At 47.6% G+C, this 14,801-nt stretch overlaps 1 protein-coding gene across 1 annotated transcript; it reads right to left on the bottom strand.

Annotated features, from left to right (window-relative positions):
* Position 1: 1 nt before the first annotated feature.
* FEM1B (fem-1 homolog B) lies at positions 2-14,362 on the bottom strand. The gene is made up of 4 exons (XM_078599986.1): positions 13,844-14,362; positions 10,705-11,070; positions 8,833-9,318; positions 2-6,974 (listed from the first exon to the last, which is right to left on the bottom strand). The coding sequence occupies exons 1-4, from the start codon at positions 14,297-14,299 to the stop codon at positions 6,261-6,263; spliced, it is 2,022 nt and encodes a 673-aa protein (XP_078456112.1). The 5' UTR covers positions 14,300-14,362; the 3' UTR covers positions 2-6,260.
* Positions 14,363-14,801: the final 439 nt, after the last annotated feature.

Below are 14,801 nucleotides of genomic sequence, written 5' to 3'. Positions count from 1 at the left end.
ACCCGTGTTTTTTTTTTATTCCTATAAACATCATCACATCCGAAAACACTGCTTCATCACGGCATATGTATTATTGAGCAGATCTGCATGATTTGAAATCTAAAACTTAGGCATTACACGTAAGCTGATATTTATGTAATGCATATCATCTGTAGCATCACTAATGAAGTCATCCTTAATTCGCATTCTTTATACAAAATATACTATTTTTATACATATGTACTTATATATCCGATTAGCAGTTGGCTACGAACGGTGTGAACGAAGTTCAACATACATGCGATACATATCATTTTTAGTCTGCCACACTTTACATTTTAAAAATGAGAATTTTCATTTTTTTAGGTGCAATTGATTACCCTCGAACGATCATTTCATAATTACTCAATCTAAATTTCAGCTCTCAAAATTAAAAAATATTTGGTTTGGTTGTCATGTGACAAACAGGTGGGAAATTGCTATCCCCTGCTGTTGATGAGGTCACTTAAAAGGATCTCAGAAATAGACTATTAACTTCTTCTGTGCACCCATAATGCGGGGATTTGCACTGCTCTGCAAAGGTTCCAATGTATTCTTCATCTCGTTAAAATATGCCAATAGCATAATTGGGATGTAAGTGGAGAAAAAATACAAGAGGCAGCATGGAACACGTAGATGCTGTAACACGGAACAATACTTATCCCTGTGACAGAACGTGCTGCGGCAGTAACACACTTGCGTTTCATCAGCATCTTAGACGGCACACACTTATTGTGGGGCGCATTAAGTGGGTTCAGGACGTTCTTTACTCAAACAGGGCTTAACCTCTGGATGTCATGCCACTTAAAATGACTGCTGAGGGACCAGGCATTGTTGCTCATGTGAATGATATTTGCACATACACAATTGCAAAAACCCGCATACATAAGCAGGATCTTGAGGTTCACAACCACCAAAGTACATTTTCGCAATGTTCCGTCATGGCTCGCCAGATGCCAGGTGCTTATGCTTTAATGCTGCACAAAGCAGTTGGTTTTAATTTTGAACAGACTACATTTACATTGACAGGCAAGCTCTGGAGAAAGTTATAGGGAAATTAAATCCCTTAGCAACTCCCAATATATTCCCCCCACTGACCTAGGCCCAATAATTATAAATAATCAATTAGGACTCCGACTGCAGATAATAACTGGAGACATTTACCACATTTTTTGTGAAGCTGTTTTAGAATTGCCGCAATTATGTCCGTGCCAGCAAGACAGGTTATTGTACGATCCAAGCCTATCAACAGTTTTCTGCTCATTGAGACTACATGAAAGCTATAGTTTGGAAAATGCAATTCTTCGCACAAAGATCTGTTAAAACTTAACCGACTGTTGGGGCTAATTGCTGTTAGCGAGCACCTATGAAAGCCGGAATGGCACATGAGGGGGTGGGTGGCCAGCACCACGCCCGGCCGCCTTTATCTCCCCAGTGGTGATGTTTACACATCGCACCAGGTACTCATTTAAGGCAAAGTCGATCTAGGGGAGGCCCAGGACCAGTTCAGATAATTGTCACTGGTATTGGCCATGAGCGGGAAACAAAGTGTCGCCAGGTTCATAGCGCAGCGTAGCGCTAACTGCTACACTCCCGCTCCCCAGTTCTGAGACCACAGACATGACATACATGTTACTGTGAATATCTGAATGTGCTAGCACTCAAGGCCTGGCTGTAAGAATGCCACTGCTAAATTTAATTCCGTAGTAACAAATACTGTTTTTAGCCTGTAAGTCAGAAGCAAGTCTATTCTCCTATAACGCGGTAGTAGCATTTCTGAAGAACACTTATGGAAATATCGAGTTATAATATATAATATATAGTGTAAAGTACAGTCCGCGATAACACGTGAGATGCGTATGCAGGTTGACTGAAGCGTGTGGGTAGCATATAGAAGCATCCAGCAGCATCCCGCCTTGTGTGATGCTACGCCGAGGCAGCCGTACAACCACTTATTCCTATTCGTGCGACGTAGTTCTGTTCATTCAATCGCGTTATAGCCAATTCGCATCCGCGTTGTAAAAATGTGTTCCCTAATACATTAATCGCGTTATGTCCAATTCGCATGATAAAAACATGTTATAAAACAGACCGTTGAACTTTTTTCGCACAGTACGTAGCCAAACGTCCTAATCGGAGGTGCGAGAAGTATGTCATGAAGTCAAATTAAAATCTTAATTAAAATGAAGATGAAAAAACTAGTTTAATCACCAACTTAAATGTACAACCATTTGCTTAATGATGGAGAAACCATTGTGCACGATAGTGAAGAGATGAGAGAAATAAGAGATTAAACTAAATTCATGATCCTCTCCCTGTTTTTAGAACACCTGGAAGCAAATAGGTTGTGGTTTGTTAGATACATTTTGTTTCAATAAAGCAGGTATGGAACGATTATCTCAAGACTCCCCTGCAATTTGAAGAACTGCCATGATTCTGGTCATGATTAGTTTTTGGCAAGTTTTTATTGCCTCGTATTTCCTATTTTGCTTCATGGGTTCATAGCAGCGTGTTAACCACCAACGTGCTGCTGCTCCAGCTTGATAATAAAAATCCTAAGTAACATTTAAACAAAAACCCTCTTTACTAACAAAGGTTACTATTGTTTAAATGATTTCCTAAAATGTACGCAGTCAAAACTAACATAAGAGTTGCTTTCCTATTCATACTCTTTGGTTCTTTCGGTAAAGTCACGTAGGTAGAGAAATAATAGATTAGACGTTTCGATCGCAACGCAAGCAATCGTCATCAGGTGGGACAACCACAGCAAGAAAAAACTGCTGACTTTTTTTTTCTTCAGCAGTGTTTTCTTGCTGTGGTTGTCCCACCTGATGACGATTGCTTGTGTTGCGATCGAAACGTCTGATCTATTTTTCTACCTACGTGACTTTACCGAAAGAACCAGAGAGTATGGATTCCTGCAGTCACGAAAGCTTAAAATCAAGATTATTTTCCTATTGTTCAAATAGTGCAATGTAATTGTATATACGGCATGATAATCTATGTATACGTGCTGATTTGAAAACACTTGAAACATGTTATTGCATGTTTTATTGAGTTCCACAGCTAGGTGGGCTGCTTCTTATTTCCTATGTCTGATGTAGATGCAGAGCAACAACTACAAGTTCACATTCAGGTGGTCAAGCCAGATCACCGCGTGAGGAGTAGTAGCAGAGTGTATAGCTGTGATGTCTCCTTTGTATTTGTGGATTGGGCATCGCGTCATATGCCGTTTGGTCTGTTCTGGATGACTACAGTCGCACCCTGGACAGTTTTAAATGTTACATTTGTGCATCAGGTATCCATATCTGCCATGGTTTGTGCGGATGCGGTTTAGGGTGGACCATGAGCTACGTGGAAGATCAACCCCGGGGATCTTCTGCGTTGGGTCTTTCACAAGGTGTTTGCGAGTTATTTTGAACTCCATTCAGGTCTCCAAACTTCATTGGGGTTGATCTCAGATTTTTGAAGGCCAAGCGCATGGGTCCAAAATGGCTTGCATGACTTCAAGCCATGACGTGGGACGTTACCGAGGTCCTGGTGAATGGGAAGGCGACTGTTTTCCTCGATTCGCAGGACTTCCCGGAGAGTTGCAGTGTTGAGCCGGATGGGTGTGGGAGAGATATGTGCAAGTACTGAACCTTAAGGCAATCCATTTTTGAGGAACCGGGGTGAGCTGGCTTTGTCGCCCATATAGACACACTCAGCATCGCCTATATCAGGTGTATTGTTTCGAGGCAGGGAATGGTCCTTGCGAGCTTCAATTTCGAGCCCTTAATCAAGACTGTTTCATAGGCCGATGACTAGTCCACAAAGGCTGTGCTGGTCTTGTATTTCTTCTGGAATCTGACGTCGATGTGTGTCGCAAAGGCCAAAACTTGGTGACAGCAGCTGCGTCCAGGCCGGAATCCCGTTTATTCTTGACTTGACGAGTGGGAGTGACATCGGCCTATATCTTCACGGGTTGTCAGTTGGCTTGCCCGGTTTTGGTATGGCAATTACCATTGCCTCCCACCGTGCTTTTGGGATGCATCTGGTTTTCATGGTTTTTGTATACATTTTTTCCAGTCATTGGAGTCCCCTAGGGCCTAAGTGATGGAGGAATTCTGGGGGGATACCATCTCTGCCGGCAGCCTTGCCTTTCTTCATTGCAGCCAGACCCTTCCTCACTTCTTCTGTGCTGATGACGGTGGGTTCTTGTGAAGAAATGAAGGCCACTGTCTGGTGTAATTGGCGATGGATCTCTCGCTTTAAATATTTGTCGCACGGTCCTTTTGTGTTCTCCACTAGTTTGGTGGCTATAGAGTTGGGCAGGACTCTTGCAGTCAGGTATTGTTGGATTAGCAACACCGAGGCGTTGTAGTAGGGCCCAGGCACAGCGGTTGGAGTGTGTGAAGTTCAGGCCTTCAACGCACTCAATCCATAGCTGGCGTCTGGTTGAGTCTAGAAACTATCAGGGCCTTTCCAACCTGTGGGCTGCTTGATTGGTTGTATTGTCGGAGCAGTTTCTGGGTCTCTTTTGTATTCTTTCCGGAAGCCTCGGGGGATGCTTTTGTTGGTGGCTACAATAAGGACGCCAAAAAAACGGTGATAGCATTTCAGTGTCGCAGGAATTTGACTCGCCACTCTCTCTGCAGCCTCATTATAGTGGTCCCAGTCAGCTCTGTCCAGGTTCCATCTTGTCAACTGTTTTGATACAATCACAGGGATTTCGATGCTAATGTGGGTGGAAGTATTTTATAGGATGCGTGAAGTGGACTCCCACTTTGATCTTTGGAAACGATGGTGGTCGTAGTCGCGTTGCCAGCGATGAGTGGAAAGTTGATTGCTGCTTCGAATTGAAAACCAGGTGCAGATCTTCGGTGGACATCCAATCAGTGAGGTCTTCGCCGTCAGCCTGATCTACTACATAGCCCCACACAGCATGGTGGCTGTTTAAGTCACCAACGTATAGTAGGGCTGCGAATGGTGCACTTGGGAGTGCTGACTTTGGCCATTTTTAATTAAGGGCTCTATATACGTTGGTGATGTGCAGCTCCCCTATCTTGATGCTGGTGGTGGAGGTGGCTTCTTTTTCAGTTGGTGGGAAGGCGCGTAACTCTGTGATGGTGTTCTTCACGTATATGGCCAAGCCATATTTAGGTTGGTTGTGGCTCGTCATGAGGTTGTATCCATGGATGTGATCGCGACTGGCACGTTACGTGTTCATTATGTTCGTGAGATGCTCGCACTTCGCCAGAGAGAGTCCCTCAATGTTCCGTTGGAGGATCCTTGTCCCAGGGCCTATCTGGCGCGTTGTTTAGCCCCGAAAAGGGCTGTTGGCATGGCTTATGTTGTTGCTCTGGAGACCGGGAGATCGATGATCGATAATCGGTTGCCACATTAATGGCATTCGTCATGATTTCTCACTTAACAGAGTGGGCTGCTTGAATGCTGCCATCTGGTGATGATGCACCACATATTGGGCTTTATGAAATTCCCATTCCTATCATGTAGCCGTTATAAATTACCAATCCCTGCCCAGATGATCATAAGTATATAAAAATACTCCGAAGGAATAAGTTTTACCGGAATAATCTAAAACAATTACAGCACTGAAAATGTATTTACAATTACGTAGATTGGTTTGATATATGTATACATTATACATATACCAGAGTATGGTTTATATATATAGGTCATGCTCAGTTAGTGTGTGCCACAATAACACATCACATTCAATTCATTGCACCGGGGCAACCAATAACCATGTAGTGCATCCTTAGCTGGAAGGATGCACTACGTAAAACGTATTTTCAGCTTTCGTTGGAAGGGAGATCATTTAGGTGCAATGTGATCTCTGCTCCCAGTCACACACAACGAATAAGGCACAGCTCTCTGCAGCACCCTGACCCAGGCTGACCTGTCGAACTGTGGGCCACGAATACCTCTTTTTCCACTGTAAAGCCATTCTGATCCAGACCAGCGCAGCTCAGAAGGCACCGACATTGCACACAATGTCGGTGCCTCCTGAGTTGCATGTAAATGGGGTGACATTGTGAGATGTACTGTCACATGCAATCAATGCATTATTGGGCCTGACCCTGGTCCTGCTTGGCCCGAAACCAGATTCTGATGTCTTATTATGCCAGCATAGCGTGGTTTGGTTCCCCACTCCACATGCCAAATAGCCAGTTGAAAACCACCTGGACGGCGAGAGCCTTGTGCTGGCTCGGCACGGATATGCCAGTGGAAAATGGGTATCAGTGCAGGTTCACAAACTCCTCCAGTGCTTTCGGAATGAGCCCAACGTGCGGAATGCAGTTCTGGCGCACAACCCTCGCCGCCAGGCACTGGAGGCTGAGCTGATTCTGCGTGCGCAGGATGACCTCCGCGACCCCTGTCCTAACGCACTGTAGTGGAGTGCGCCCACACACGTTGGCTGCGTCTGTGTGGGCGCCAGCCTTTGCGAGAAGCAAGATTATGCTATGCAGCGTGAGGAAGTCGCTGATGGGGCGCGTGTAGCGCACGATGACGTGCAGGGGCGTGTCGCCTCGCACGTCGCCCTCATTGGGTGATGCGCCACACTCTAACAGGCGGTGTGTGGCGGGCGCACTTGGGAAGGAGCATACGGCGTCCGTATGGAAGTCGTCGACCGGCGTCTCGCTGTGCACCGCCAGGTGCAGCAGCGTGGAGCCATCCCGGGTACGTGCGTCCATGCGCAGCAGCCGGTAGATCTGGCGATTGAGTCTGAGCGCCTGCTCCTCGCTGGTGCGCGTGCGTGTCACCACGCAGACCAGGTACAGCGCCGTGTGCAGGTTGGCCTCGTGCATGTCCCAAGAAGCGTGCATGTCGTGTTGGCACGCGGCCTGCACGCCCGACACGCTACGCTTCACCTCTGCGATGCAGCTCTCCAGCACCCGCTCCAATGCCTCGGGAGGCACCGGTTCGTTCAGATGGATCATCTGCGAGAAGACCTGTAGGCAGGATGGGCTGGCGTTAGTGACTGTACGTATTCGTGATCACTCCCAATTAATAAATGAAACGCAGGTCGCCTGGGCCAGGGCATAGCGGTCTTCACAATGCATTGCCAGGCAACCCTGTCCTGCTCCCGACGTCACACCGAGTCCAGGCGGAGATTATGATGTCTGAGATCGGCCTCAATCATTCGAGTCCAGGTCAGCCTGGAATGCCAACCCCTCCGCCCCCCCCCCCCTCAGCCATTTCCCACCATGTGGTTGGTGGTCGACAGAAGTGACAACCTAAAAACATGTAGGTGTTAGGCGTGGAATGATGTATCGAATTGTTGGATAAAATAAATTCTTACTCACACATGACGTGCATCAAATCATGTATACAGGAGTTAATTACAATTTGTGCAAATGTCATGTGTTTTTTTTACATATTTTACCACTTTGCTCCATGCTGACTGGTGAAGGGGGTCCCTCAGGAAAGGTTCAAATATCACTCACCATCGATGTGCTAAACCCAGCGCCACCGCTCCCACATTGTTTTGCCATATACTGTACAGTGATGCTCAAAGACGAAAGTCTTTGAGCAGAGTATGTTTTTTGTTTGCATTCTGACCACAAGCATTGTGGTTAATGCAGACATGATTCCTTGTAAAAGGTTTCAGTTTGGTGTTTTAACATCTTAACACCTGTTTTGTTGCCAGAAAAATGAGGAAACCCCTATTATTATATTCTACAATGCCATGCAGCTTTCTGCCTGTAAACAACAAATGCTATGGATGGTGTGAGCTATGAAGTCGCCTCCTTTGGGTATAAAATGTCATAATTCAGTAAATAAAATCTGTAACACTCGTAAAGTGGGGTAGAATTGAAACTTGGCAGGTACCAATAGTCAAAAGGAAATATATCTTTAAAATAATTTCAAATGCCAAAATATATTCAAGAAAAATGGGTACTTTTTTTAGCACAAAAAAACACCCGGTGACTGCCTGACAAGTCAAACCAGATTTACACTGCGGAAACAAGTTCAACATTAATGGTGGACTAGGGTCACCACTGTTGACAGTATATCTATTACTATTTTATTTTACCAGAGGAAGCCCACTGAGCAACCTGGCCATAAATTATACCTCAATAATGTGGCTTATATGGAAATTAGAGCAGCCAAATACCGGAGGACCCGAAGAAAAATCCATACGATCACGGGGAGAACATGCAAACTTTAAGAATACAGGCGTCAGGGTTGGGATCCAACCCACAACCTCCTGTATACCAGGCAAGGTAGTTCATCTTTGCCACCGTGGTGCTCCCTCTCGGCACCGTGGCACTCTGATCAGTGTAATTTATCAAGTCAATAATGCTTGAACTGAAATGATCAGCATTACACCTCCCCAGTAACCGCGAAACACAATTTATAATGCACATTCCCTTTTGTTAAACCACCGAGGGTTGCAGGTATCATTGTACAATGCAATACTTCACGCTGGTCAGTCCAGGTTGGTGAAAGTGGGGAGCATAGATATTGGAGAATAATACTGTACAACAATGGATTTTGCTACACTGCCCTCTGCTGTCCACCACATATCACTGCAGAATGTAGGGTAAAATCAGCTTGGTTAGTCTCGAAGACCTGAGATCAGATTCTTTCTTGGTGATTTGGTCATAAGTTCATCGTTTATGTTCTCAGATTTAGTTTATAAAAACATTCTAAACACAGAGTAGCTTTCTAATAAAAATAAAAAGTGGCCTTCAAAAATATATACACCTAGCCGTACTTTTAAAATTAGTTTAAATTCCCATGCGTAGTCAACAAGGGTCAAAAGTTGTTCAGGAATGCGGAAAAACAGGAGTGAATATTGCTTGCCTGCGCAAATCTCAGAAGGTCTTTCTGCGTGCAGCGATTGTTGCGCTGGCGTAACTCCAGTGCACGCAGCCACAGCTGGATGCAGCGGTCGAACTGCATCCCGTCGGCGTACACGGCCCCGCGGTAGATGATGGGCTGTGACACGTCCACGTTGTCCTGCCCGAGGATCCGCTCGCGTACGATGAGACCCTCCATGTGCAGTGCGTCGAGGTCGTGCCGCATATTCTCCAGGTCCAACAGCGTGCGGCTCTCGCTGCGCCCGCCATACGCTGCCACGGGCGCAGCCACCGGTTCTTTGGGAATGGGCAGCGCCACTCCCCTGGCGTTGGTTCGCTCCGCCATGGCCAGGTAGAGGTAGTAGAACGTCTTTTCCAGGTCGTAGTGATCACGGTCGTTGGCGAACGAAGCGCCCAGCAGCTCCATGGCCTCGATGCGTGACTCCCTGTCGCAGGCACCCGAGTCTAGGAAGAGTTGAACCACATCTGCCTGGAATGGACAATGCAACGGCCAAAATTACTATGGTGGTGATCGCAAACACAAAACTAACCATCAAAACCGATCATCATCTCCATCACTCTTGCAATCAGGAGCCCCTGAGGATACTCTGCTCCCTGGGGACAAGGGTCGCTTTGAAGACTGCAATGCTTTAGTCAGAGCCACGCATTTTTGTGGTTGAACGACCAATAACTAGGACTTCTTCTGCCAGAGCCCAGAGAAGCTAATACTGCTTACCAGAGGTGGGACAAAGTCATTGTTATGCAAGTCCAAGTCGAGTCGCAAGTCATCAAATTCATGACTCGAGTCTGACTCGAGTCCAAGTCACATGACTCGAGTCCACATCTCATAGGTGGGACAAAGTCATTGTTATGCAAGTCCAAGTCGAGTCGCAAGTCATCAAATTCATGACTCGAGTCTGACTCGAGTCCAAGTCACATGACTCGAGTCCACACCTCTGCTGCTTACTCATATGGTGACTGATTGCAATGCCACCCCGACCAATGAATCTGCACCTGCTACTGTCAGCGAGACTTGGGACGAGGGCATATGCAGAGGTCATCGCAGATTACACGCAACGAACCCCAGCTGTCAAAGTGAATTGATGGTATGACAAACCATAGCTCTGGACATGTTTATTCAGTAACCTAAAAAATGTAAGATTATGAAGAGACAGGGCAGTGGGACAGAATATATGTTCAACTGGAGTGTATTGTTATAAATAACCTCTGATTAATAGCTCATGAATTGTGCATTATATTAAAATCAATATTTTGCTCCACTGCCAGTACCCAAAGTTCAGACCACCCAATACTGTGGTCATGTCCAATCTAAGCTAGTCACATTAAGGATAATTAATATAGATAAATGGAAAACACAAAAATGACTTATGACCATTCTCACCTATGAAACGGGCAAAACACCAACTATATAATGAATTACCTTCTTTACAAAGGCAATTCTATTTTGCGAGTGAATATAACATGATATATTAATAACATGTGCATGCAGGCATTCAACTTGTAAATTGTGGTAGAATGAATGACAATATAAATTCAGAATCAATTATTTTGTAAGTTTTACTATCTCATTTGTCATTTTTCTGATTTTTTCTATCTCGTTTGAAGTCTTGTTTAAGCCATTTCCCTAAATGTACCGTATTTTTTTCAGGATGTTTTCCAACTGTTCATGTGCATCGTCCTCACATTTAAATGCTATATAAATCCAGACTGTAATCATAAATTGTATGAATCAATTTGATGCATTGCGAGAATGGAAATTTATTTTCATCAAGGCCAACACCTCAAAACACAGAACTCCGGCACGACCGCAACTATGCGAGGCAATGCCATGCACAGGGATGGGTCCCGTCCATACCTTGCAGGTCTCGGCGGCCACCTTGAGTGGAGTCATGCCATGATCATTGGGCAGGATCGCAGCCCGCGCTGCCAGCAGCGCTGACACCACATCGGCATGGCCCACCTCGGCGGCGAAGTGCAGTGCCGTGGCGCCACAGTGCGCCCGCACATTGGGGTCGGCGCCTTGGCCCAGCAGAAAGCGCACGACCGAGGCGTGGCCACGGTAGGCGGCGATCATCAGGCAAGTGTTGCCGTACTTGTTGGCGATGGACACGTCGGCCCGGTGCTCCACCAGCAGCCGCACGATGTCCAGGCGGCCGTCAAAGCAGGCGGCGCGCAGAGGGGTGGAGCTCGTCACAGTTATGTGGTTCACGTTGGCATGAGCCTGTGAAGAAGAAGTGCAAGATCAATCTTGACAAAGCTTTCGTGACTGCAGGAATTCATATTCTTTGGGTCTTTCGGTAAAGCCACGTAGATATAATTTTTTTAAATCTACGTGGCTTTACCGCAAGTGATTTCATTTAGGATGCATGGATGTTGGATTATTTGTTGACCGTTGATGATGGCGCTTATGGGATTTATTGCCTATTCACATCGGCACTCATTTACATCATCACCCACGACATAATGCTCACCTACCCACTGTCACCCTTACACTCATGCACCTGTCAAAGACAAACCTGTAACCAACACGTCACCCTCAACAACACCTGTCAACCGTAAACCCACATCACTCACCCATGCCCTCAATCTTCACTGTAGTACCACCTCAATCGCCCACCCTTGCACTCCACATACCTGTCACCCCCCTCACCTGTCAAAACTCTCATTCATCCTCAAACTTCATCTATCACCCACACCTATAAACCGTACCAATCATACTTCCTCAGCTGTCATCTGTTCTTGCTTATGGCAATATTGTTCAGAAGCTAAATGTCAAGGTCTGATAGCTACGAGAGGGCTTCAGGAGAGTTTGTGTAGTTTTGCTATTCCCCCATTGAAGGAGTGGAGACTACAGCGGTTTACTGTATGATCCACCTATTCCTGTCACCCACGAACCCTTCCTGCCTCACATATTAATAACCCTCACGGTATCACTCACACCATTCCTCCCACGCATAATTCGTTCTAATGTCACTCTCAACCACCTCCCTTCCACTTTCACCTTCCATGCCTTTCCATGCCTTTCCTTCTCACATGCCGCCCTCCCTGACCTGATGCCCTCAACTCGGACCCACATCTGTCCCTCAGACACCACATCAATCACCACCTGTATCATTCACTGCCTCACCCTCGCCCACCTCGCCTCCTCACGTTCCAGTCACAACCAACGCCTGCTTCACATAATTCAGCCAATCTCAACATTCATACGCCATAGTCAATCACGCTCACCTTCAACCACTAGCTTGATCACCCTCAACTTCTTCTTGGTTCTTTTGGTAAAGTCACAGGTCTGTCGGAAAGACAGCGTCTTTCCAGACGCTGTCTTTCCAACAGACCTGTTCTTCACCTGAGGACGGCTGCTTGTGTTGTGGCCGAAACGTCGTGAGAATTGTATTATTTTATTATGTTTTATTTTTATTATTGTATTATCTCCCTTCTACGTGACTTTACCGAAAGAACCAAGAAGATGAATCCCTGCAGTCACGAAAGCTTTAAATCGAAATTCACCCTCAACTTCTTCACTGCACCCGACTCAAATGTCATTCTCACTGCGACCTTCCCTCACCCTCACCCCTTCACCCACCGTGTCTTTTTTCTATTTGCGTGTATTTATGTCACTGTTAAGACTAAAACATTGCACCAATTTGCACCTGTACCTAACTTTTTTTCTGGCGGCTCTTGCTGTCATATATTTGCACTTTTTTTAGTCCAGTGTTTCGTTTACGACGGTCAAATACCTCGTTTATTAGTTGTGCAATATCCCTTAAGTACTCTACGATGTACTTGTAACTCTGCAATACAATATTCGTGGATCATGGGACTTCCTTTGCCAGTACCAAAATATGAGAATAGGTTTTCCCCTTTTTTCTGGCAACAAAACAGCTGTTCAAGATGTTAAAACACCAAACTGAAACTTTTTACAAGGAATCATGTCTGCATTAACCACAATATTTGTGGTCAAAATGCAAACAAAAAACACTCAGAGTATGATTCCTTGTAAAAGGTTTCAGTTCGGTGTTTTAACATTTTAACACCTGTTTTGTTGCCAGAAGGGGAAAACTTATTCTAATATTCGTGTAGTTTTTTGCCTTTTGTGGCTGCTGTGCTCACGAACCATGGATCTCCCTTGTAAAATAGCCGGGCAACCAGCTAAATGCTATCATCCGTGTAACAAATCAAATAATACCTCTGATTAGCACGGTTGGCTGTGTACGGTGAAAAAGAAGTTCAACACGTGCACAAACCCAACTTGTCACCGCCACCCGTTACCTCCACACTTACCTTTTCGCATCACCTGCGAACCACCCACCCCCAACCACCACCACCACGTCTCACTCGTCCATTCCCGTTACCCCACTGTGTCAACCTCATCTCAAACCTCAACAACCACCCACCCCAACCACCCACCCCAACCACCACCCCCACCACGTCTCACTCGTCCATTCTGTCACCCCAGCTTGTCAACCTCATCTCAAATCTTCACAACCCCCCCCCCCACCACGTCTCACTCGTCCATTCCCATCACCCCCCCCACCCTGTCAACATCATCTCAAACCTTCACAACCACCCCCACCACGTCTCACTCGTCCATTCCTGCCACCCTATCGTGTCAACCTCATCACAAATCTCAACAACTACCCACCCCCGACCACCACCACGTCTCACTCGCCCATTCCCATCACCCCACCGTGTCAACCTCATATCAAATCTTCACAACCATCCCAACCACCACCACATCTCACTCGTCCATTCCCGTTACTCCACCGTGTCAACCTCATCTCAAACATTCACACCCACCCCAACCACCACCACGTCTCATTCGTCCATTCCCATCACCCCACCCTGTCAACATCATCTCAAACCTTCACAACCACCCACCAACACGTCTCACTCGTCCATTCCCATCACCCCACCCTGTCAACCTCATCTCAAATCTCAACAACCCCAAAACCACCACCACCTCTTCATCATCGCCACCCACGTAGTAAGCACACCTCGGACACGAGGAAGTTCACCACGGGGTAGTGCCCCGCGCCCGCCGCGCACCACAGCGCCGTGGCGCCCTCGATCACGTATCCGTCGAACTTGACGGTGCCCGTCTGCTCCGTGTCCACGCGGTAGTGCTCCACCAGCAGACGCACCACCCCGACGTGGCCGTGTCGCGCGGCGGCGATGAGCGGCGTCGCCTTCTGTCCGCCCAGGCGGGTGCTGTGCTCCAGCGCCGAGCGCTCCTCGTCCGCGTTCCTGTCCAGCAGGAGGGCGGCGAGCGTGAGGGCCTTGCCCTCGCTCGCCGCACGGAACACATTCGCGGCGAGGGCTTCGTAGTCTTTGGCGGCGGTCGATGTTTGTTCGGGCGGCTGCTGTTGGTGCTGTTTATGCTGCTGCGGAGATTTGTGGTGGTGGTGGTTGTTGTTGTGGTGGTGGTGGTGGTGGTACCCATTGACATCCATTGCGTCTTGTCACGACGGGGAGCAGGAAGCGGCGGCGGCGCTCGCGGTGACGTCACCGGCGAAGCGGATGGGGGCGGGGCGACGGAGGGGGGCGGGGCGACGGAGGGAAGCGGGGCGACGGAGGGGGGCGGGACGGAAGGGGCGGGACGGAAGGGGCGGGGCGACGTAGGGGGCGGGGCGGTCGGGGAGGAAGCGCTCCGGTGGCCATCTTGGTAAGGGGCAGTGCGAAAGGCAACGCGACAAATGCAATGGAGGAATTGAACGCGTCCCGAGGCGATGTGTGCAGGAGGGTAAATACCGCGACTCGTCCTCGACGACGACGGATCCCGCTCAGCGCCCAACAGCGGCGACGGATCATCTTGCACCCTGCCCAGTGGGTCCCACCATCCCTCCACCCCCCACAAAAAAACAGCGCCACTAGGGAGACAAAGGCGGCCGGGCGTGGGGTGCTGGCCCCCCGCCCCCTCGTGTGTCACCGCGCCGGCCTTCGTAGGTGCTCGCG

The sequence above is a fragment of the Lampetra planeri genome, chromosome 13 (assembly GCF_965212315.1).
Source record: "Lampetra planeri chromosome 13, kcLamPlan1.2.h2, whole genome shotgun sequence".
Taxonomy (NCBI): Eukaryota; Metazoa; Chordata; class Hyperoartia; order Petromyzontiformes; family Petromyzontidae; genus Lampetra; species Lampetra planeri.
This window is presented reverse-complemented; position numbering and strand designations above follow the sequence as displayed.